Here is a 25,783-nt window from a genome sequence, read left to right as displayed (position 1 = left end):
CCATCCATGCCCATGACAAGCGTACCGCTGTCAGGTACTGGCGCTGGTAACATTTCCAATAAAACGTTTCGTACGTACTTGAAATTTAGTCTTCAAAAATTTTCTGGACAGGAACGACTTTAATGAACTGTGAATAAGTTTCAGTTGTTCAAAGATACTGGACATAAATGCCAAGAGGTATCTTTACTCTTCTTCGATCTCTTTCCACTTTTCATGATAATTCTGAGTCTTAACTCAGCTGGTTTTGACGAATGGACTCTGTCCTTTGAGGAGGGTTAATTTGTTTTCATCATCCTGGCTAGAGTCACGTTCTGGCCAGGACTGATAAATGAAAGCGCCTTTAGTTTCAAACTTCTTGCAAAGGCTGACAAGCATTACGGGTTCGAATAAGTCCCAAATAATTTAACCTCGGGTTAATTCTCCTTTGGCCGATTAAACTCGGTAGTAACCTGCCTAAGCTACAATCGCGAATCATTTTGATGAACTTCATCAAGTTCATCAAAGTTAAGTTGATGTAAACGTAGATATATGGATTGAAGAAGGAATTGACACAAGCCACAGTTAGGCACCACCAAAAGGCCTTCTCTAATTCTTCCTCAGTCTGGAAGGTTGATCAGAGCGCTAGAACCAAAATTACTGGCGTCCGGCACATTAGGGTTCTCATCGAAACCAGCTCAACCGTCTTGGTGGCCTTGTTGATCGTCTTACGTCGATTTGGAAGGTTACGCTTGGAAGAAGGCAGAGACTCGATAAAGATGCGTAGAGCTTGCTCTCTTGCTCTACATGTAGGGACCAACCCGATCATAGGGCTAATGTACGAGTTGAAAGTTGCTGACATGCAGTTAACAAACCTGAAGAGAGGGATATTACCCTAAATACTTTCCTAACCCAGACAGTGTTTTTCTTAGTCATCCAGGTCAAATATTCGTAAGGAAAATAAATAGCTAAAATTCTTGGAACGCTTAATGGTCGCGTTATTCTATAAAGGCGGTACTTAGCAATAGAACTGACCTTATGTTTATATATTTTGCTTTCTTTTGAGCAATAATGTACTTGAAAAAACAGTGCATTAGCCAAGACTGGAAATAAGACACAACATCTTTCAAAAGGTGGCATAAGATATTATCCAGGAAATGTCATTAAGGTTAGGAGAAAGGCTTAGAATTTTTGGTCGGACATGAGCGCACGATGGATTTTGAGAGACAAATTGTTGATATTTAATCAAATTTGCAAATTGTCATATATAGCACATTGAAGACAAGTTTTTGAAAGAATGTGAAGATACCATTTGAAATCTCTAAACATTGTCATTTTCATAATTAACCCTCATTTTTTTAATGCAGAGAAAAGATCACATAGTTGCTGTAGCACGTTTTGAATTTGCTTCAGCTGGTAGTTATAAAGTTTATTTCGCGACTGTCGTTTTTACAAAAGTGAAAACTGAAACAATCCATGTAAACCAATTTATTTTGCAAACGATAATCCATGGATCGAAGCAAGATCACGAGCCGTCGAGCTCAAGTAATTATCCCTGACGTGCTGTTCAAGCTGTAAATTTAAATGCAGAAAATCAGTACAAATTTGCGACTGTGAGATTAGTCTGCATTTATCATGGTTTCTAATAAAAAAAATACGAACGAAAAACTTCAAGTATCAATCAAATTTTCGTTGTGTGTAAAAAGCTAAAATATTATGTTGCTCTTTTAAACTAAAACCTTCATACCATTGAAACAATATATTTATCGACAGGCATTTACTGCTAAGTTAGAAAAATCCCTTAAACGAATACCTGATCATAGTTTCTATCAAACTGTATCAATACTTTAAAGGAGGAAAAAAAATCCTTTCAAGAAGCAAATATCCTCTGGAAGGCTGTTGAAGTAGGAATAGACAGGTAATTTAACAGATCCTAAAGTTAGAATGATTGAATTCTTTAAAGAAACAGCCATACTAACGTTGCATCCCTCCTGATGGGTAGGGGGGTCTGTCTCCTTGACCAAAACATTTTATGCCATCTGGCCCAGCTACAGCCGATCAAGCACAAGAATAAAAAAAAATTGGAATGAGAGAATTTTATAATGATTATAAAAAACAATAATGATAATAATAATAGTTATAGTAATATCAAACCTCAATAAGCTCTTTCCATTCATTAAATTAGAAGTAAATGAATGAACAAATGGATGAATTGATTGATAAATTAAATAAATAAATGAGGTAAAGCAAAATTAACAGCTTGGTCTCTGAGCGTGCCATGATAAGCAAAACTGGTCCGCGGTTAGTTACGTAATCCCATAGCAAGTTCTGCATGTGGTCTTTGGATGACTTTTGGTTTTCCTTTTCACACACCAGGATTTTATTTATTATTTATTTATTATTAACTTGGCATCTAAAACCTAGCCTTTGGGGATGCAAGAAAGTATGTGGTGTAACCATTTAACTTTCGTAGGCAACCACTCACAAATCGATGGGCCAAGATCATTTAACCCTCAATATCGAATTTGGCCCAAACGATACCCAGTTTTGTACTTTTGAAAATTAAATTATCTCAGTTTGATTAGCAATTTTTTGCCAAAAATCTACTCACGTCCGCGTTTGATTCCCTTGAACTGCACCTTGCTCGGAAAGTCGAAGTCATTCTTAATCTCAGGAATTCTCGTTGTCACTTGATAACCATTAATAGCCGTCAAACGTACGCTCAGAGGAGTTCCCATTTTCCCAAGTCCTGAAGCGATAAAAAAGTTGTCGGAGACACGTTTCATACAGTGGTATCTCCCGTTTACCAGGAGTTCCATTCCAGCCGTTGGTATTCTTAAACAAAAGAAAAAACCGATCGATAGGATGAGAAAAATTGAAAACTTAACGCTATTTGTTTTTGATTTTTTCGTAAGGGGATCCAATAGGGATATTTTGACTCATTTATATTTTCTTTGCATCATTTCGTTTCGTTTCGTCTTGTTTCTTTCGTTCTCTTCCGTTCCGTTTCGCGTCCTGTCTTACCGCGTCGGGTCGTTTGGTTTCTTTCGTTTCGTTCCGTTCCGTTTCGTGTCGTTCCTTTCCTTTCGCATTGTATCGCTTTTTTTATATATATATTTTTTGTTTTATATCATCAAATGCAGCCATCTTCAACTTAAAACAAAGCAGTTTTAGTTTTTGGTCCTGATGAGTCTTATCACGCTATTTTGAAGCAACATTTAGCATAAATCTCACTTGGTATTCCTTGCTTGTAGCTTGATGTAATAAGGGTTGCTCCCTTGGAAACGAAACTGAATTTTACCATCGATCCCTCGAAGGGTCGGGCAGTCAATAGCCTGATAGTGAATTTTCCACCGTCCGTCGCCAGAAATGGCGAAATCTAACCCATCTGTAAATGTAAAAGAATATATAAATTGTTATTCTTATCTTTTCAATCAAATTTCCTGCTATAATTCGATACAAGACACCTCAATGAACAGTTTGATGATGAATTTTTTTTACTTGCATCGAAAATTTCTAGAAAATAAACACGTAGCTAAACATCCTGTGAATTTACAGGATCCTAAAATGAGGACCATTCAACACACAATCAAATACAAAGACACTGATACGTACTGTTTCCACATCCACCGGGGCATATATCAACAATCATTGCTCTTCGCTTTCCTGTAATGGGGTTAGCCCCACTCCCCTCTCCCGTGCCAGTGATTTGAACACACATACCACACCCAACAGACTCCTGGTAGGTTCCAGGCGCAGCTGCAACAACAATCCAATTTTTCTTCCTGATAGCATTCAAAATGTTCGGAGACAACGGGTTAAGGGTGCATTTTCCTTTACCACCTTGTTCTCCATAGTACGTGGCCTAAAATAATACAAATTTAGAATAGTGTACACCACTCTTAACCCTTACACTCCTAAGATCTCATTAGTAATTCTCCTCGCTGTTTGTCACACAATTCTTATGGTTTAAGTTGGAGAATTTAGTATTGGATCAACTGATAATCCCTTAATCGATATTTTTCTTTATTCTCGTCACTTGTCTGCTTGATATTGTATCCATACTGTCAGGAGAAATTACCTCTTGTTGGTCAGTCATGGGAGTGAAAGAGTTAAAATCCAAAACTATTATGGCTAGTCGATTTAAATGTCAGGGATTTATAAGACGACTCTTGGATTGCTTACGATAAAAAACGGGAAAGAATTCACGTTGTATAAGTCGATCCTTTTTTTGCTAGATACGTGTGAAAGAAAGCAGACCTTGAACTGAACTTATCAGAGATGCTCCGTTCTCCCTTGATGTTCCGTTGTTAGTGGACATGACTGAACACTGACTTTTGTATTTTATTTATTTTATTTCCATTTTTTGCTGCCTCCTAATTTTTTTGGTTTGATTTTCCGCACTACCTTGCTCCATTTTAAGTAGTTATAAAATGTTTCAATAAAACCACACAAAGATCTTCACATAAAACAGAAATTAACCACTGATAATGGCAAAATGCGAAGATAATGGTAAGATGCGAAGATAATGGTAAGATGCGAAGATAAGAGTGATAAAATATCCTTAGATTCATTTATATATTGATATTCAAATATACAAAGTCAATCATTGACAAAAGAACATACGACAGCAAAATTACGAAACAGGTATGGATTTACTTACGTCGACATTAGAGATTCTATTGTTGAAGCGATTGTAAGTGGCCTTTACGTGAAAGAGTGTTGTTTCTGCCTGAATAATAGAAAAAAGAAAACAGAAATAAGCACACCAGCAAAGGATTGCGATATCATTGTCGAAGAGAGGGAGCTCCACGGTCCAACAATAAAATTGACATGCACGATATACATATTTTGTTCGACGCTAAGTTACTTCTTTCTCCTGATCTTTATTTTCACGTTGACTGCATATAAGAAATCTTCGAACTACTTTGGAAACGTCAACAACCATCTTTAACAGAATGCAAACATGGAAGTATCAGATTAAAATCAAACTTTTTTCGAGTCCAGCCAGATACCGAAAAGATTTCCTTTGTAATCTAAGATTTACCTGAATAATTAGAAATACCCACTTTTGCCTTAGTCGGTATTTTCAGCGTACCTTTTGTGACTCCCGCGATATGTTTTTCTAACGGAATAGTCCATTTACACATTTAGTAAATCTCCTCGATGTTCTATTTTCCATGAAACAATTGAAAGCAAGCCGACTGCTACTGTAAATAACATTTGATTGCCCACCAAAATAACGATGCGATTCGTTCCTCATGTGCAGAGCATTTTGAAGGAGAATGAGTGAGTTATCTATCTTAACAACGTATGAATTAAGTATCCTTTTAACATAATTTAAGCGATCGACTCGGATAATCTCATGATTTTATCTTGAAAAAGTTGAAGACTTCATTGTCGTCGTTAGATCAAAAATTCTTACCTTGATGGTGGTTGTAAAGAAAGCCAGAAGAGCAACGAGAATGGACATCTTTGGCTTTGGGCTCATTTCAGTAAAAGTAACTGTGGTTATACTGGAGATACCCTTCCTTTCTTTTCCTTTTTTGAGATGTTTAAATGAATAATAGAAGGTAGTTTTCAAGCATTCAGGATTTAACAAATACAGACTCAAAGTTTATTTGCCATCAAAGAAGGTGAACGAGTTATATTGGTACGGAAAAGCGCATGAGTTTGATCAGTTGCTAAGAGTAAAGAAAGGCCTTAACGAGGAATTCTATACTCAGAAAGATGTGATTTAAACGACGCGAAAGTTAAACAGAAACGTCGCTCAAATAAAACAATACTACGAACACTTCAGACCAAAACCTTATAAAGGAATCAATGGGATATGAAGTTTTCGTTTCGTCTATTGTTCATTGGCAAACAAAGCTGAGGCGATAGCATTTACGATCTTTTCTTAACGATACGGTTGTCGCTTGTACAATGCAGTTGATCTAAATTTACAATCTTTAGCTAAAATATGTTTCATGAGAAGTTACTATTATGTTTTTCTCGTTTTTACGGGCATCATGCGAGCCGACTTCAATTTTTCCCAATGCATCCTCGAGCAGACTTCAAAGAAGTCTTCTTAGTACCCGGGCCTCCCACAACCCACCCACCACAATAGTAAGATCTGTAAAGGCTGATAAAGCATTTAATACATTTAAACTCTTAAAATCGCACGAATCTCAAAGGACTCCACTAAAAGCAGACGAATACATTATTTAATTACTTTTTTAATTTATGAAACTGACAACATGGATCATGTTTACAGTTAGAACATGTTACAGTAGAACATGCAATAGATCGCAGCTAATATCCAGCTCTCCACGAAAAAACTTTTGATCCAGATCCAGAATATGTCAAACTGGTCTACAATCTGAAAAAGTGAAGTTAAAATAAAAAACAATTTTCTTTGGATTATGAAAACAAATATGGGATAGACACATCGTGCATAATGACTGGATGTTTCTCAACCTTTGAGCTTTGAAGAGTTCACGTAAAAAATGGGTAAGAAGCTTAGATTAGCTCGCTTTTGATGGAAAACCCTTTGGCGTTTAGAAGTAGAAGGTATAGCTAAAAATTGTTCACAATTTTCCATCTTAAAAGTATAAGATTATTGGCCCTATGTGACTTAAATTCCTACATTGGAGAAGTTATGAGTTTTTTTTGATATTATGGCCAATTTTGGATGCAGCAACACGTTCAGAATTTTGAATGTCAGCTTTATGGGGAGAGAAAACCCGCGAACAAGTGTGCGCAACCCGCTAACAAAACCAGGTCAAAGAATCAAATCCAGGACAAAATAATGAATTAAGGGTGGTGGGGTGAGGTGGGGGGGGGGGAACCTAACGTTGGTGAGGGTGTCGAGTCGAAACTTGATAGGTAGTTAAAATTAAGGTGTAAGATCCTGAGCGAAAAAATGTTTTCTGGCCTTGCATGGTCTAACATTGAGAATGCTTTACGAAAAGAGCAAGAGTTGTGACAGAGGAATTCTCAGTAAAACAAATATTTAGTTAAAATAAGAAAGAATTAACAACAAGAAAGTGCAAGCAGTCGAACTGTATACTCGTTATACACAGAAACACTTTTCCAACGTCTAATTTTAGGAGTTTTCGTAAATGGCAGACCGAAGTTAATTTGTTGGTATAATCGAGTCAAGTAACTTACGTTAAAGGCTGCTCCCTGGATACTGATGTTTATCGCCAGGTTAGAAACATTTCTATATGCTGGAAAACCTTGCTAAAAAAATAATAGTCAGAATATCACTTCGATGGTGATTTTTCTAATTGATGCTCGAGTGTTAACGCTGTAATTTCCTCGCAACACTTAAAGCCAAAGCAGACTGGCCGGGTGCTTCTGTTCACAGATCTTTGTCTAAAACTGCGTCGTATGTACGTAAGGTCATTGCAAGGGTCCAGCAGCTTTAATTTTAGCGTCTTGTGTCGGGACAGTTTTTTTCGCATGCAGTTCTATAAGTTTATTGAATTGAATTGCCATTTCGTGTGTTTCGCCGTTTTCAATAAACTATTCAAATCACAAAAATGTCTACGTGATTCACAGCGCGTTTTTCCTGCTAAGACTATAAGCACCACTTTAAATATTGACCTATTTAAAGTGCCCGTAGGTGTAAAGCCGGCTTTTCCAATTACAGCGTCCGCACTTAAAAAATAAATGAACCAAAAATGCGGAAAGCTCTGTAGCTGACTAGGAACAACGATTAATTTCTCTCAAGATATTGCACATAGATTATCTTGTATTTTTCTTCAAAATAAACTGTTTTTAAGGATATGATACAAAACAAGTTCCGACCATTTTTCTTTGTTCGAATTGAAAAAAGGGACTCACCTCCAACGCATCGAATATGAACACACGCGTATGACAACATACGCGTATGACAAAACACAGACAGAGAACTCTACTTACGTCATCAAAGACTCGTTCCCTGTAGCGTTTGTCAGAGGCTTCCACGTTGGAAATAGCTTTAACATATGTCGCCTAAAATGATCAGAGGTGAGGTGAAAATTTTGGTCGAACAGAAGAACAGGCGAGCGGAAGGAAATCGGTACTATCGACAAAGAGAAGGGTTTTTTACATAATGGGCATAATGAGGAACAGTCCAATATTAACATACATATAAATCAGCTGAACCTGTTGAGCTAAAGCTCTTTACTTCCCTCTTTCTTTCTCCTTCTCACAGCTTTACAATGATTACTGAGAGATTTAGCTTCGATAGATGTATTTACACTTTTATTAGGGTTAAATTTCTGTTTCGTCTAGCACAATAAATTCCTCGACGATGTTTTCGTATCTTTAGTGGTTTTTGTTTGTTTGTTTTTTTTTTAAGTTTCAGTAAGGCTAATGTTCTCACCTTGATCACGATTGGATAAAAGAGCAGTGCGCCAACGAAAATGAGCATCAGAGACTTACAGCTCATGTCAATGAACTGCGTAACCGTTGTTCGCCTTTCGCTCCTTTTAAAAGTGTTTCAAATGTATGGAGGAAGGTCTCGATATTTAAATGTCCATATCTAGAAGGAGACATAGGGTTCATTTACCGTGAAAGAAGATGAACGTGGGAGTGTAAGAACTTCAGTAAGATAGCTTATGAAGCAGCTGCACAGGTTGAGCAAAGACTTCAACGAGACTGGGACCCTTTTTTTAATTTGAACCATTCCTAAGAAATCTAAAATTTATTTAAAGGCCCTAACTTTATATTAATAAAATTCCTGGGGAAAAATTTCCTTTTATTCGTGGGGTGACTTGGTTGGTATGACTTTTTGTCTAAGTCCACGGGAAAAATGGTTTTTAGTTCTTGGCAGAAGTAATAGTATTGACTTATTGGATAAACCTCAATGAAATCTTGGCGATAATATTGTCTGCCCTAACCTGTCACGTTTCGAATGAGCTGATCCGTTACAAGTTGATATTGCCAACTATAGGACTTACCCTAAATCGAGGGGAGATAACACCTCTATTCACTTTAACAAGCATTTTTTTGTCAAATACCAACTTTACCATACCAATTTTGTAAAACATCTTTTTTGTTTCTTTTTTTTAATTTGTTTGTTTGTTTGTTTTTTTTTTCAGTTTGGGAGTGGTTTTGTCAGCAGCCACGTTATCTTTTGGAATTTGCTTTCCATCCTGGAAGATTGTCTCAGAATTTCAATCAAGAAACTCTCTTGGATACTCTAAAATACTTTTCCACGAGATCTCACAGGACAATTCCTTGTGCCTTCATGACGATAATGAATAAATAATTTTTTTTCCTTCTTAAATCGTTATCAAAATTATAATTCGTATGAATAAAACACAGAGGAGAGAGACATTAAGTTCCGCATTAGAAACCACAAAACCGTTGAAGAAATCATGCAAAACCGCGAAACCGCAAAAAAAATTGATCAAAACCGAAAACCGCTTGCAAAACCGTCAAAACCGTTTAATTAATCTTCACATTCCAGTTATCAAAACCCTAATCGGTCTCGTGCAGTCAGTAACAAGTGAAGCGTACATAGGTTTCAACATTATTCGAGATCAGTGGAGGCGCATAATTTCCGCCCAGACCGAGGAGAAACCGGAACCCAAAAAGGAAAATACTCAAACCACATCGCATATCAAATCCGCAAACCCATTAGTATTTTTGACGAAAACGGGAACCAAGTGCTAAAAAAAATCAGCAAACCACGAAGTACACCTAAACCGAAAGACCAAAGGTTTCCGGTACAAAAAACGAAAAACCGATCTAAAATATAACCAAAACCGAAAATCCCAATGCTCCCATCATAAAACATGATAACCGTTCATATCTCACGCTCTTTGAAAATAAATTTCAAAGGATGGTCTAGATTGTCGAGTTTCATTTTACTTGGTAATTTTTTTTCCTACAATCCTCGAATTAATTCTGCCTTGTCATAGACAAGAGTGGCGTTTATAAGTGGCGGCGTTTATCATTTAAACAAATATAGTCTGGAATATTCTTAATTTTGTTTTCCACGCCGTTCAACATTGCGCTTTCTCGGCTGAAACTTTGCCGTGCAAGATAAAATTTGTAGCATACGAAAGAAAGGATGCCTATTTACCCGCTTTCAAATAATTCATTTGCGAGTATAGTACTCATTGATCTTCATTTTCAGCTGTCATTTGAAAGGAGAACCTGAATACGTGATCATGTGCCAAATATATGACGTCATAATTATAAAACGGAATCCCTTCGATACATTTGAGCGACAGTGTTTTCTCCAACTTTTACGCTACCTTGGTAACAGAACAGCAAAACATCGTCGATTCTATCTCAAAAGTAAGCAGTTTATACAATCTATCATCTCCGTGGTATCTGTTATACGAGTTAAAGAAAGGGAAATGCAAATGAGGTAGATGAAAACAGCGAATAGTGGCGGGCGACACCCATCTCCGACCGCGATTACTTACAGGGGGTCAAAGCGCCAACATTTTTATGATTTCGCTAACCGCTGTTAATGGATAATACCCTAGTTACAAACCCAGAGTTGTCATAACAAAATTAATAAAGTTTTATGCAAAACTTATACATTGTCACTCCAAACTCTATCGCTGACGGCGAATTAGACGACATTACACGCTTGAAATATCCTTAATTCCTGCATTTATTTGTTCGTTTCCCCAAGATTACAACGTGATTCCGTTGAAAAAGAAGTAGTTATCACAGGAAAAAGTTCACACCACGTTCTCTCAGGTGAAAACTTGTAATTCATCGAGTGCTCATGGCACGTGAAATGGCCAAGAAACCAAGATACATATACGCAGAGTTTGCCACTTTTCTCTTGGTGCTGATGTGCTTGGGATCTCTAAATCTCTGTGAAGGTAACTTTACCTTTCCACTTTTTATTCTTATAACTATGCAGAGACGTAGGAGTTTCTTTATCAGGAGAAAATACGAAAATAATGTTTTTACTCTACCGAGACGCGCATAGTAGCTATGTTGTTAGACATCAAGGATCTGAAACCTAATTTTCCGCGTGCATGCACTGAAGAAGGAAAGCGCTTTCACTTTTAATGGAAAGCCGACGTAATCTCAGGTGATATTTCGCACATATATCTTTACCACCAACTGTTAGAGACCTATATTTTTCTTCTCTCTCTCCCGCCTTTCCTTGAAGTGGTCTTGGATGCAGGCCAGCAGTACAAATTAAATTTACAAAACTGCGACTAGTCTCGCGATAGTTCGTTCAACGTAATAACAGAATTGCTGATCACGGAGGGGCTGGTTTGAATAACTGATTAGTTTCCCAGACAAACAACTGAAATTTGGAAGGCGGGGTAGATATATTTGGAAGCAGGATCATGTTTCTTCCTTAAGAAGTAAACGAGAATTGCAAAGCAACGTAGTATACAGTTTCATATCATCTAAAGAGTCTTTGTAGTTCTCTTGAGCTTCCCTATCGACTCCTAGCCAGAAACTGAAAGGGAGATGGTTGTTCAAGTGTGATTTCATTATAGAGAAATACAAGAAACATAATTTGCGATGGCATGTACGACAAATTCAAGAAAGAATTAGTTTGCGATTTTGAACGGCGATTCTTGGCAACCTTATATGGATACCTCTAGGAGGAAAATATATATCTATATTTAAAAAAAAAACGGTTTGCATTGTCTATCCCGCAAAAACTTATCAAAGACTATGCAAATATGGAAAGATGTTGACTGATTCCGCTTTTGAATAATTGAAATAAGCTCAGTTGTATAACATTGAAATTCGAGAAACGACTACTACGAGTGGTACCAAACACCCATCAAAAATCGGCGGTTTGATGATCGTAGAATTTCTTATATTTGCTTAAAAATACGTCTGTGAAAGGAAACATTTCTAGATTTTCAGGTCAATAACGATTTCAAGCTATTTTAAATGAGCATGCTATTCGAACTTTTTCTCAAAGCAACACAACATGATACCGAGGTTACTCAGCGACACTTTGGTACAACACGCAAATAAATCCACGGGAGGCAACATCTGCCATTCTGAAAATCTTAAAACTAAACAACCCAAATATAATCCTCTGAGAAAAAAACTTTTTGCCAAAGGCAAACTACACTTGAGTGACTTCAAACAATTTTTTTTATTCCAATTCCTTTAGGTGGTCAAATTCTTTGTTACGCGCAACCACGCGATGGAGTTTACCTCGAGGCAACTTTCACTTGTTATGATCAATATTGAAAATTCTGCTTGGTGGGATAGTAATCATTTACAGTCAGTTTTCAAGCAGACGGAAAAGACTTGAGCTTATCGAGTTTTTCTAGTACTACTTTTTTAATAGTAAAACTAATACAAATTAATATTTGGTAATTTTCCTTTTCGCGAAAGCGAGGACGAATTGCAACAGATGGTTTTTCTAATATTATTAATAATTTATGATAGGCGAAAATTTCTGCAACTTATTCGCCTAAATAGAGACGCATTTCATCATTTCATTTCTGCTCTCAACTTCCCGTCGTTCTAATAACTTCCTGCGTCCACCATTGCTCGTTCGCGTGACATTTTTTCCTAAAAGAACCGAACTTATTAGAAAAGCAGGTAACAATTAGTTTTCTTAGTTACGCTTGAAAGTTTCTTCTATTATGTTTTTTTTTTTTTTTTTGGTCACCCTTGAGGCATCATTCACGTTTTGTCATCGAAAAATCTAAAATGCGGTTCAATTTCTGCAAAAACAGAAGGGAACACAGCAGACTGTAAAATGTAATAGCTACTTCAGAACAGTGATGAATAAAAAGATGACAACCAGAAAGACAGAAATAGTCTTTAAATATTCAAGGGAAAGTTACGCAATACTTTAGCGACTTAATTAACCCGTTATCGGAATAAAAAGGAGAAGAAAGATAAACATGTATTGAATTCATTGTATGTAAAAGGATTTCTAGAAAATTCATTAGCTTTTTTTCGCATTGTTCAAAAAATTGTATTCGTGCTGTTTATGTTATATCCACCGCTTGCCTTGTTAAGAAATACGAACAAGTTTCTTATAAAATGGTGTAAAATAATTTGCATCCACTAGCAGCTCTTTAATCCTTACCAAGGAGAAGTAAAAACTAACTATTAACAAAGAAACTATTGGTGAAACATGTGAAACAAAATAATCTCAGGATAGGATTATTACATGAAATGATAAGCTGTTTCACAAATTGCGCTGTTAAGAATGCATCGCGCAGTTAATGCAGTTCGGTTTGAGTCGTACGTTACGGTTTTTTCCTTTGAAATCTGTTTTATACGATTGGCCCCCTGTCATAACACTATTAAAAGTTTCAACAGTAAATCAGTGTATCGAACGTGCCTGTGCGCGAATATCATATGATTATTCGTACTAACAGCGTTTTAATTTGGATTCTCATTTCATTATTGCACAATCTACAGCTCGGGAAAAAACTCTTCGACAGTTTGTAAGGAGTTCTGATAAAGTTAAGGGCTGGGCTGTAAAATAAACTGACTGAAGCTCAGCTTTTAAGCTTGGCTAAATCTGTTTACTGACCTCTCACACTGTGGCCTTATTAAACAGAGGTGGACTGAATATTCTACTAATCATATTTATTGCACCTTTGTGCGTGTAAAATTCTCGAAAAATTAAGCACATTTGTTTGATTGCAAACGTTCAGGTTCGTGTTCTGACACGCCCGTGGGTGTTCGTGATGAATTAAAAGTGATACCTGATGATTACATGACTGCAAGCTCGGTGCTCCCTGGTTTTCCAGCCAAAGATGGTCGCCTGGCTGGAACTGGTGCCTGGTGTGCAAATGGTAGTGACACTGATCCATATCTTAAAATAAGCCTGGGTAAAAGCTACGTAATATGCGGCGTCGAAGTACAAGGAAAACCTAATACTTCAGAGTCTACGAATTTTACGCTCCAGTCTTCAACAGACGGATCAAACTTTATTGAAGTTGACTCAGGGCAGGTAAATAATTGAACTTTAATTTTTATCAACTTGTTTCGCTGGCGGGTTTTTCAAATTGGTTTTATGTATACGATTTGAAGATATCCATAATTTCTGTCGAGACTGGTCAGAATTTAATGTTTTAGACTGTCAATATCCACCTTAAGGTGGGCTCAAAATATTTTTCTTGTATTTGCGAAAATACTATTCCCACCGACCAGAGATCTTATAATTTGATCCTCAGATCATTATATACCCACAAAACCCGTTTTTTTTTTCTAGCACCGAGGTCATAGCTGGACTTGATATTCAATAGTCAGCATTACTAGTAAAGCTTTTAAACCAACTTATATCAAAGTAGTATCACAACACAGCATAGCATTGCTATCGTTGTCTTTATACGTTTTCTTTTTCATCGTAGCTTTTGTTTTCATTGATCTTTTTCTCTTTGAAACTCTGCACTTTCCTCATATGATATTTCAGAGTAGGAACTCCTTGGAATCTTTCGAAGTGGTAAACGCTACTTTCAACTAGAGAATTCCTAGTGAAAATGCAAAGTTATTTTTCATAGACTTTTTCCCTTGGTGTTGTCGTCCTAATTACTAGGTCCCTTGCCGCTCTCATTACGATTTTCACTGCCTCGAAGCTAAAGTCGATACCTTTTGCCTTTGACTTCCTTGTGTTAGCAGCCTACAGACTTGAATTCTTCTAGGTCCCTATATTGGGTGTCTATTAACAACCGATTGTTATTACTGAGTATTTAGAACTAAAACACGACATGTGAAATGGTTTCGACTTTTTTTAAAAACTGAGAAGAGAATCGATAGCTTTAATTTCCCTTAATCCTGTTTCTTTTCATGGATTTTGAAGTATTAACGTTTTCGGTACGCTTCCAGACCTTTCATGCCTCTTCAGCTGGTGGTGATGTCGCTACATTCCATGTCCTGGCAACAAACGTAACTGCAACACATCTGCGGTTTAAGCCAGTTTCCAACGTTATATGCCTGAGAGTGGAGATTTACGCTGTTCCAGGTATGTTCTATAGCGATATGATTTTTGTCATAATGATAAGTTGTGTATCACATGACGATTGGAGTACGAAATAGTCTTTATAATGTTAGTGGAGATTAGCGAAACATAAGCTTAACACAAGTGTTATTACCGGGGGAAACGGTAACGCAAAAATCAACATGAGTGCCCGATAGGGAAAACTATATCCTGCGTAGATGGTTGTTAAGGAGCAGTTTTCGTTAAACCAGATTTGGGAGAGAGGGTTTACGAAATATCTTATTCCACGCTACTCACTGAGGAAACAGCATGATACGTCCAATTTATTTATTTATGACCCGGTGTTGCTGTTCAGTCAAGAAAACGCGGACGCCATTCTTATTGCTTCGATGCTTTTAGGTTTTGTGGCTCAACGTTTCGACTGAGTGTCATTAAACTAACTCCAAAATACACACAACGACCAATCAGAAGAGCTAAAAGTGCCATAAGGAGTCGATGAGAAATTGGAAACGTAATGACACGGAGACAGCCTGAAGGGCGGAAAAATGCCAGTTATCAAGTTACAATTGATTGTATTTTTGTCTCTGATTGATCGAAAAGATGCACGTGGTGTGCGTTTTTAAGACTGATCGCAGAGCAAACTATAACAAAGTCGACTCAATCCCAGTTTGATCTTGACACTCAACAAATCTTTGAAACCAACTATAGCTAAGTGGCGCAGGGAAGGAAAGGGGGGGGGGGGGGCTGATGCAGAAGGCGGTCCCATCAGGTGGAGTCACTAGTTTTCGAGTTTAATATTTGGGAATCGTGAATTACGAGATATCGTTTATAATGACTCATGAATATCGAAATAAAATTGGACAGGAATCACTGCTCTGCAGGATCAGATGATTCTTCGATGATGACGTTCATTCTGATCGTTTTTTTTATTTTCATTCCTTTAATCTCAGAGAATGTTACCATCAATTGCCAGGCGTCCAACATCTTGGTAGAAATTCAAAAATCATTATTTACTGATACTGATAATGATACTGAATTCGCCGCGACTGACCTGGCTCTCAATGACAGAGACTGTAATGCTACCAATGGTTCAAACACTTTCGACTTTGACATTATCCATGGGACATGTCAAACTGCGCTCAATTACTCAAAGGATGGCGAAAGAGTATTTTACCACAACGTTGTCTTCGATACTAAAGCAAATCCGGACGATCCCGAATTTAACATAATTTGCACTTATTCAAGTAAGTATGTTAAACTCGTCTTTAGAGCTCATGGAGTGGGCTATCATAAACCGGTACCTCGTCAGGCTTTTAAAAGGCCTATGGGCGAACATTACCAAGTGTTCCTTGATAGGTTCCGTAAAGATAGTTAGGGGGTTCGTATTTTGGAAGATCGATAGGTCTAGGCATGAAAAATGAAGAGATATCATGACAAATAAGTGGACTCGCGGATGTAAAAAATTATGGATCTACTAACAAGTTTGGCTCAAACTTTTGTCATTTGGAGAACGTTAAAGAATATATCCTTACCTCTAGACTTTGATGCAGTATAGCTTAGTACTTCAACTTGTTTTCTGTGATGCTTCTTCCTCAAAAAAAAAAAAGGGAAATGAAAGTATGTATGTATGTATGTATGTATGTATGTATGTATGTATGTATGTATGTATGTATGTATGTATGTATGTATGTATATTTATGTATGTATGTATATATATAAATGTGGGGACAGAGTCTACCTTGGCATAAAGTGCTCAATGCTGCTAAGTATACATAAGTTAAAGAATTAGAGAGGACGCATCGATTCTCTGTGACTCTGAGTTTCGCGCCTAAGCGCTCGTCAGACAGGCAGTTCTGTCTGACGAGCCCTTAGGCGCGAAACTCAGAGTCACAGAGAATTGATGCGTCCTCTTTAATTCTTTAATTTATATATATAGAGATAGAGGCTATGTATTGATTTCTCCATTTTACAGTGCTCGATACGTAGGAGTAGAGCGCGATATACATTGTGATAAGGGATAGTCTCTCGGTATAGTCTCTTTGTATAGTTTCTCTAGTCTCTCTCGCAATATATATATATATATATATATATATATATATAGAGAGAGAGAGAGAGAGAGAGAGAGAGAGAGAGAGAGAGTCTGCAAGTCGATTTTCGCGTGGAACAGTGCTCAGTACGTTGAAGCAGAGCAGAATAAATATTAATATTAATTAATATTTAATCTTTATATATATATATGTATATATATATACATTTATATATCTGAAGGTTGAACTAATCAATAAGACAACTTTTCTGTGACTCTGAGTTTCATGGTTACGCTTAAATACATATATATATATATATATATGTATAAGGATTCTACGGATTTTATAAACAAATTAGAAGATTTGAATGCAAAAGGCCCACTCCCTGAGGGGTCCCTACTTGTGTCTTAGGATGTAGTCTCAATGTTTCCGAATATCGACAACAATCTAGATATTTCAGCAGTTAAAAAGGCACTTAATTCCAGATATGTTAACATTCCTTCCACTGATTGCTTAGTTAAAGCCGTTGAAATTTGTCTCAGGGTTAATAATTGCCAGTTTTCTGGTCAGAGCTTTGTTCAGAAACATGGCACGGCCATGGGACCGAAAACGCCTGCAGTTATGCAGATCTGGCAATGGGCGTCATCGATGAGAAAGCCAAATTTGGAGGTAGCCTGAAACCTATGCTTTGGTGGAGATACAGGGATGATATTTTTGACATTTGGACTCAGTGTTTACCGAAATTATTGGAATTTACTGATTATATTAACGGTTTGTATTCAACTATCAAATTTGAATTGGTTTACTCTGACAGTCATTTGAATGTCCTTGATCTCACGTTGCATTTTCGTGACGGTTTTATTAGCACTGATGTTTATGCTAAACCCACTGATAGCTACCTCTACCTACCTTTTTCGAGTTCACACCCCGTACGTTGCAAAAGAGCAGTCCCCTTTGGGGTAGCTTTAAGAATCAAACACAATTGTTCTACTAACGACTTTTTACAAAAAAGATGTAAGGAATACAAAGGGTATATGAAGTCACAAAATTATCCAGCGGAGCTTGTTGATAAACAGTTCGACAAAGCTCTTAGTATACCAAGGGCTGAACGTTTGAGGAAAAAGGTCAAGCCAGCAAAGAAAGTTTTTCCATTGGTGCTCGACTAAAATCCAATTTTGCCAGATATCCAAAAAGTTATTAAAAAGCACTTTTATCTATTACAATCCTCACCAGAAGTCAAAGAAATTTTTCCATCCAAGTCGATATTTCCCGCTTATCGTAGAACCAAAAATCTTAAGGAGATGTAGGCGCCATCAAAATTTCGGGTAACCTCCAGTGGAAATCAGGGAGAAGAAAACACAGGTTGTTCAAAATGCGACAAGAAGTGCGATCTATGCAGAAATTATTTAATTCAAGCTTCCAAATTTCAATGTTCGGCAACCGGTCGTCAATATTCCGTTCAACAGGGGCTGTCTTGTTCGTCACGGAATGTTATTTATTTGGCCACTTGTGCCAAATGCAACCTGCAATATGTAGGCTCCACCTCGACTGAATTTAAAGTAAGATTTCGTAACCACAAGTCGGACATGCTTAAGAACAAAAGAACTTGTGAATTGGCCATCCATTTTAATGACTATGAACATGAAATTTCTCAAATCAGTTTCATCATTATTGAACAAATTAGGTCTTTTGAAAATTCCTTACATCTTGAACGATTATTACTCATTAGGGAAGCCTATTGGACCGCGCAGTTATTCACCCTTAATCCTCATGGCCTCAACAAACGGCGAGAATTTAGATCAAAACACCGCATTAATTACTACAATTGAGTAGCTGTGATTTGCCATTTTTCCAACATGACGTACTTTATTTTAATTTTACTCCATTATCATTTTTTTATATTTGTTTATTTCTGAGTTCAAGGGCTCTTTTCAGGGATTCTGTTATGTGTGTTATCGGTTTTTCATTAAAAAAAGGGGCCTTGGAGGGGAGATTGTTGCTGCGGTTTAATGGCCCTTTCCTGGGATCCTGTTGTAATTTTTGCCTGATTGCATTCATTCAGAGGCCTTCAATGGGGAGCTTGTTACTCCGGAGTAAACACTACAAATTAATTTAGATTCTTTTTTTTTCTCTCTAGTTTTTGTCACTTATTTTTATTCACCTTATTTGTACTCACATATCACCCTTAGTTCTTTATTTGCCTTTCATTGTTTAACCCTTCTCAGTTTGTAATTTAGATCTATACTGTATTACGTAACCTCAATCTTAAAATTTCGGTTTTGTATATAAGTCGCAATCATTTTAAATAGTTTTTTAGTTTTTAATTTTTAACATGAAGAAGGCCGAACGGCCGAAACGTCGTGCATTAAACTCGTCCAGAACAGTCAAGAGTTGGCCTCTTCGTTACGTCCATATAGTACACTTAACTATATATATATATGTATGACAAGTAAAAACAAGAAAACCTAAAGACAGGAAAATTAGGATAATGTAGAACTGTAGACAGCTGAAAGAAAACATACTCATATATTACCGCATTGAGTCAATTTATGTCACAGGAAGTTTGGAAGTAACATGAATCCGAGTAATGTAGGTGAGGTGGATCCACAAACGAAAAAGGAACGATTTGCATGCCTCGCCTCACAAAAGCCTTCTCGATGGTGAATTTCGACTATCACTGTGATCGGCATACAAATCGGCGTTATCAAACAAAAACGTCAGATTATATGATTAAATTCAAAGGAATCAGAATACATACCCTGAGCATTCCGTCATCTCATACACTCATCACTGCTTCACAGGAGCCTAGAATTATGGCCTACCTCAAAAAAATTGAAACAAAAAACCGTAAAAACTTTACTTCAACACTTACAGTTGCTTAATCGTTGCTTCTTTTTTGCAGATTATTGCAAATTTGGTCCTTGTCAGAACGGCGGAACCTGTTTGCCGGATGGAGATGGCTATATCTGTGTCTGTGCTGCTGGCTATGGCGGTATTAACTGCACAACAAGTAAGATGGTTTCTCCATTCTCTCATTGCAGCTAATTGAAGTGTAAAGGCAATAATAATATTTTACACAAATCTCTTGAATTTGATCCTGGTGTAGGTGCATTTCGGGAGTACACGTAACGGAGCTAAAGCGAGTCTTAGATATAACGCATCGACCAATTCAAGGTTTCAACATCCCCCTCCGCCGGGCAACCCACGGGTATTTTACTGTCATCGTGCCCGTGAGATGGGAAATTGGAACCTTCCGTGGCTGGGGTGGTGAACTTGAACCGGATATGTCAAGTCTTTATGGGTCTTTAATAAAGCGTTGAAAACGGAAGCACATTCTCCATTGTGCAAATTATATATATATATATATATATATATATATATATATATATATATATAGGGAGTCTGTGTATTGATTTTTCCGTTTTACCGTGCTCGATACGTAGAAGTAGAGCGCGAGATATATTTGGTGATAGTCTCTCTATAGTCTCTCTCGCAATATATATATATATACGTGAAGGTTGAACTTGTTAATAAGACATAACTTTTCTGTGACTGAGTTTCATGCTTACGCGATCATCAGACAGATTTTAATATATATATATATATATATATATATATATATATATATATATGTATGTATGCAACAAGTAAAGACAGGAAACCTAAAGACAGGAAAATCAGGATATTGTACAACTGTAGACAGCTAAAACAAAGCATACTCATATACTACTGCAGTGAGTCAATTTATGTCACATGAAGTTTGGAAGCAACATGAATCCGAGTAATGTAAGTTAGGTGAATCCACAAACGAAAAAGGGACGATTTGCATGTCTCACCCCACTACAGCCTTCTTGAGCAAAAAAAAAAAAACTCCCGGTGGGGCCTGCGCTCCACTACGTAGACTTTATTTTGGCCTGTCGTGCAAAATTTAAAATCTTTGTAACATGATCTGATCCATGATCCTTGAGTTCGAATACATATTGCAAATTTTCTACCATTTATTCCTCTGTTTCAGATATCGACGACTGTGCCTCTGATCCTTGCGAAAACAATGCAACGTGTACTGACGGAGTAAATAACTATACTTGTACCTGTATGGCTGGCTACGAGGGTTACAACTGTTCCATAGGTAAGTTAGATCATTTTCCGTCCTATTCCACCTATGAGTAGAGAAGAAAGTTATCTTGCCCTGAATTTGATTCCTTATCTTGCCTTTAACTAGACATCCAATGATCTACGATGATGCTAGAATGTGTTCACTTTCTTCCCGAAAACAAAACCTACATTTTGCGTGAACAAAGGAACAGTTTGAGGGAACATTTTGCCATGTTCAACAGTTATCTTTATGTGATAAGAATACATGAAAGTCATATATTTGTACTGCGGAAAATACATTTTAAGCAAATGAAGATCATCGCAGTATATACTCAACTTAAGCAGTTGAGAAATAAGGCCTGAAAAAAATTCAGGCCTGAACGGGAATCGAACCCATGACCTCTGCGAATACCGGTGCAGCGCTCTAACCAACTGAGCTATCAAGCCAACTGGGAGCTGGTCAATTGTGAGTTCGTTATATACCCGTAGATGGAGAAGGTGTGATAAGAATACATGAAAGTCATATATTTGTACTGCGGAAAATACATTTATCATTATCACACCTTCTCCATCTACGGGTATATAACGAACTCACAATTGACCAGCTCCCAGTTGGCTTGATAGCTCAGTTGGTTAGAGCGCTGCACCGGTATTCGCAGAGGTCATGGGTTCGATTCCCGTTCAGGCCTGAATTTTTTTCAGGCCTTATTTCTCAACTGCTTAAGTTGAGTATATACTGCGATGATCTTCATTTGCTTAAAATGTATTTTCCGCAGTACAAATATATGACTTTCATGTATTCTTATCACACCTTCTCCATCTACGGGTATATAACGAACTCACAATTGACCAGCTCCCAGTTGGCTTGATAGCTCAGTTGGTTAGAGCGCTGCACCGGTATTCGCAGAGGTCATGGGTTCGATTCCCGTTCAGGCCTGAATTTTTTTCAGGCCTTATTTCTCAACTGCTTAAGTTGAGTATATACTGCGATGATCTTCATTTGCTTAAAATGTATTTTCCGCAGTACAAATATATGACTTTCATGTATTCTTATCACACCTTCTCCATCTACGGGTATATAACGAACTCACAATTGACCAGCTCCCAGTTGGCTTGATAGCTCAGTTGGTTAGAGCGCTGCACCGGTATTCGCAGAGGTCATGGGTTCGATTCCCGTTCAGGCCTGAATTTTTTTCAGGCCTTATTTCTCAACTGCTTAAGTTGAGTATATACTGCGATGATCTTCATTTGCTTAAAAAGTTATCTTTATGTTCAGATATCAATAATTTCAACTATTAGTGTACCTGAATGGCTTATTTTAAAGAAGAAATTAAGTGACTCTAAAACGAGGTTGGAAGCTCTTTTCAGTTCTTTTCGTACACGAAGCCTGTGTTTTAAATATATACACTAGAAATCGAATACAAATTGCAAAATTCTTTACCATTTATTCCTCTTTTTCAGACATCGACGACTGTGCCTCTGATCCTTGCGAAAACAATGCAACGTGTACTGACGGAGTAAATCACTATACTTGTGCCTGTATGGCTGGCTACGAGGGCTACAACTGTTCCATAGGTAAGTTAGATCATTTTCCCTCCTATTCCACCTATGAGTAGAGAAGAAAGTTATATTTTCCTGAATTTGATTCCTTATCTTGCCTTTAACTAGACATCCAATGATCTACTATGATGTTAGAATGTGTTCACTTTCTTCCCGAAAACAAAACCTACATTTTGCGTGAACAAAGGAACAGTTTGAGGGAACATTTTGCCATGTTCAACAGTTATCTTTATGTTCAGATATCAACAATTTCAACTATTATTGTACCTGAATGGCTTATTTTAAAGAAGAAATTAAGTGACTCTAAAACGAGGTTGGAAGCTCTTTTCAGTTCTTTTCGTACACGAAGCCTGTGTTTTAAATATATACACTAGAAATCGAATACAAATTGCAAAATTCTTTACCATTTATTCCTCTTTTTCAGACATCGACGACTGTGCCTCTGATCCTTGCGAAAACAATGCAACGTGTACTGACGGAGTAAATAACTATACTTGTGCCTGTATGGCTGGCTACGAGGGCTACAACTGTTCCATAGGTAAGTTAGATCATTTTCCCTCCTATTCCACCTATGAGTAGAGAAGAAAGTTATATTTTCCTGAATTTGATTCCTTATCTTGCCTTTAACTAGACATCCAATGATCTACGATGATGTTAGAATGTGTTCACTTTCTTCCCGAAAACAAAACCTACATTTTGCGTGAACAAGGGAACATTTTGAGGGAACATTTTGCCATGTTCAACAGTTATCTTTATGTTCAGATATCAATAATTTCAACTATTAGTGTACCTGAATGGCTTATTTTAAAGAAGAACTTAAGTGACTCTAAAACGAGGTTGGAAGCACTTTTCAGTTCTTTTCGTACACGAAGCCTGTAATTTGAATATATACACTAGAGTTCGAATACAAATTGCAAAATTCTTTACCATTTATTCCTCTTTTTCAGATATCGATGACTGTGCCTCTGATCCTTGCAAAAACAATGCAACGTGTACTGACGGAGTAAATAACTATACTTGTACCTGTATGGCTGGCTACGAGGGCTACAACTGTTCCATAGGTAAGTTAAATCATTTTCCCTCCTATTCCACCTATGAGTAGAGAAGAAAGTTATATTTCCCTGAAGTTGATTCCTTATCTTGCCTTTAACTAGACATCCAATGATCTACAATGATGTTAGAATGTATTCACTTTCTTCCCGAAAACAAAACCTACATTTTGCGTGAACAAGGGAACATTTTAAGGGAACATTTTGCCATGTTCAACAGCTATCTTTATTTTCAGATATCAATTATTTCAACTATTAGTGTACCTGAATGGCTTATTTTAAAGAAGAAATTAAGTGACTCTAAAACGAGGTTGGAAGCACTTTTCAGTTCTTTTCGTACACGAAGCCTGTATTTTGAATATATACACTAGAGTTCGAATACAAATTGCAAAATTCTTTACCATTTATTCCTCTTTTTCAGATATCGACGACTGTGCCTCTGATCCTTGCGAAAACAATGCAACGTGTACTGACGGAGTAAATAACTATACTTGTACCTGTATGGCTGGCTACGAGGGCTACAACTGTTCCATAGGTAAGTTAGATCATTTTCCCTCCTATTCAACCTATGAGTAGAGAAGAAAGTTATATTTTCCTGAATTTGATTCCTTATCTTGCCTTTAACTAGACATCCAATGATCTACTATGATGTTAGAATGTGTTCACTTTCTTCCCGAAAACAAAACCTACATTTTGCGTGAACAAAGGAACAGTTTGAGGGAACATTTTGCCATGTTCAACAGTTATCTTTAGGTTCAGATATCAATAATTTCAACTATTATTGTACCTGAATGGCTTATTTTAAAGAAGAAATTAAGTGACTCTAAAACGAGGTTGGAAGCTCTTTTCAGTTTTTTTCGTACACGAAGCCTGTGTTTTAAATATATACACTAGAAATCGAATACAAATTGCAAAATTTTTCACCATTTGTTCCTCTTTTTCAGACATCGACGACTGTGCCTCTGATCCTTGCGAAAACAATGCAACGTGTACTGACGGAGTAAATCACTATACTTGTACCTGTATGGCTGGCTACGAGGGTTACAACTGTTCCATAGGTAAGTTAGATCATTTTCCCTCCTATACCACCTATGAGTAGAGAAGAAAGTTATATTTTCCTGAATTTGATTTCTTATCTTGCCTTTAACTAGACATCCAATGATCTACGATGATGTTAGAATGTGTTCACTTTCTTCCCGAAAACAAAACCTACATTTTGCGTGAACAAAGGAACAGTTTGAGGGAACATTTTGCCATGTTCAACAGTTATCTTTATGTTCAGATATCAATAATTTCAACTATTAGTGTACCTGAATGGCTTATTTTAAAGAAGAACTTAAGTGACTCTAAAACGAGGTTGGAAGCTCTTTTCAGTTCTTTTCGTACACGAAGCCTGTAATTTAAATATATACACTAGAGTTCGAATACAAATTGCAAAATTCTTTACCATTTATTCCTCTTTTTCAGATATCGACGACTGTGCCTCTGATCCTTGCGAAAACAATGCAACGTGTACTGACGGAGTAAATAACTATACTTGTACCTGTATGGCTGGCTACGAGGGCTACAACTGTTCCATAGGTAAGTTAAATCATTTTCCCTCCTATTCCACCTATGAGTAGAGAAGAAAGTTATATTTCCCTGAAGTTGATTTCTTATCTTGCCTTTAACTAGACATCCAATGATCTACAATGATGTTAGAATGTGTTCACTTTCTTCCCGAAAACAAAACCTACATTTTGCGTGAACAAGGGAACATTTTAAGGGAACATTTTGCCATGTTCAACAGCTATCTTTATTTTCAGATATCAATTATTTCAACTATTAGTGTACCTGAATGGCTTATTTTAAAGAAGAAATTAAGTGACTCTAAAACGAGGTTGGAAGCACTTTTCAGTTCTTTTCGTACACGAAGCCTGTATTTTTAATATATACACTAGAGTTCGAATACAAATTGCAAAATTCTTTACCATTTATTCCTCTTTTTCAGATATCGACGACTGTGCCTCTGATCCTTGCGAAAACAATGCAACGTGTACTGACGGAGTAAATAACTATACTTGTACCTGTATGGCTGGCTACGAGGGTTACAACTGTTCCATAGGTAAGTTAGATCATTTTCCCCCCTTTTCCACCTATGAGTAGAGAAGAAAGTTATATTTTCCTGAATTTGATTCCTTATCTTGCCT

At 37.0% G+C, this 25,783-nt stretch overlaps 3 protein-coding genes and 1 pseudogene across 3 annotated transcripts in view; 2 read left to right on the top strand and 2 right to left on the bottom strand.

The window, feature by feature from the left end:
• Positions 1–1,390: 1,390 nt before the first annotated feature.
• LOC113682345 (uncharacterized) lies at positions 1,391–5,607 on the bottom strand. The gene is made up of 7 exons (XM_027199506.2): positions 5,402–5,607; positions 4,640–4,708; positions 3,592–3,841; positions 3,211–3,364; positions 2,588–2,811; positions 1,956–2,024; positions 1,391–1,548 (listed from the first exon to the last, which is right to left on the bottom strand). The coding sequence occupies exons 1-7, from the start codon at positions 5,465–5,467 to the stop codon at positions 1,544–1,546; spliced, it is 837 nt and encodes a 278-aa protein (XP_027055307.2). The 5' UTR covers positions 5,468–5,607; the 3' UTR covers positions 1,391–1,543.
• Positions 5,608–6,092: 485 nt separating this feature from the next.
• Positions 6,093–8,529, bottom strand: LOC113682346 (uncharacterized). Its single transcript, XM_027199507.2, has 4 exons — positions 8,330–8,529; positions 7,885–7,956; positions 7,129–7,200; positions 6,093–6,337 (listed from the first exon to the last, which is right to left on the bottom strand). Exons 1-4 carry the CDS (start codon positions 8,393–8,395, stop codon positions 6,233–6,235), a joined length of 315 nt encoding a protein of 104 aa, XP_027055308.2. The 5' UTR covers positions 8,396–8,529; the 3' UTR covers positions 6,093–6,232.
• A 1,978-nt stretch (positions 8,530–10,507) lies between these two features.
• Positions 10,508–25,783, top strand: part of LOC113672743 (uncharacterized) — a 43,742-nt gene continuing 28,466 nt past the window's right edge. Inside the window, exons 1-13 of the mRNA XM_089213693.1 lie at positions 10,508–10,796; positions 13,578–13,876; positions 14,752–14,887; positions 15,814–16,107; positions 19,793–19,900; positions 20,906–21,019; positions 22,447–22,560; positions 22,970–23,083; positions 23,493–23,606; positions 24,016–24,129; positions 24,539–24,652; positions 25,062–25,175; positions 25,585–25,698. Of these exons, the coding sequence (XP_089069819.1) occupies positions 10,697–10,796; positions 13,578–13,876; positions 14,752–14,887; positions 15,814–16,107; positions 19,793–19,900; positions 20,906–21,019; positions 22,447–22,560; positions 22,970–23,083; positions 23,493–23,606; positions 24,016–24,129; positions 24,539–24,652; positions 25,062–25,175; positions 25,585–25,698 (1,849 nt within the window). The 5' untranslated portion in view covers positions 10,508–10,696. The remainder of the gene's footprint in view (positions 10,797–13,577; positions 13,877–14,751; positions 14,888–15,813; positions 16,108–19,792; positions 19,901–20,905; positions 21,020–22,446; positions 22,561–22,969; positions 23,084–23,492; positions 23,607–24,015; positions 24,130–24,538; positions 24,653–25,061; positions 25,176–25,584; positions 25,699–25,783) is intronic.
• Positions 17,212–18,759, top strand: LOC149043105 (uncharacterized; annotated as a pseudogene).

This window comes from Pocillopora damicornis, chromosome 7, assembly GCF_964200805.1.
Source record: "Pocillopora damicornis chromosome 7, jaPocDami1.2, whole genome shotgun sequence".
In the NCBI taxonomy this organism is placed as follows: Eukaryota; Metazoa; Cnidaria; class Anthozoa; order Scleractinia; family Pocilloporidae; genus Pocillopora; species Pocillopora damicornis.
Note: the sequence above shows the minus strand (reverse complement) of the source record. Positions and strands in the feature narration are given on the sequence as shown.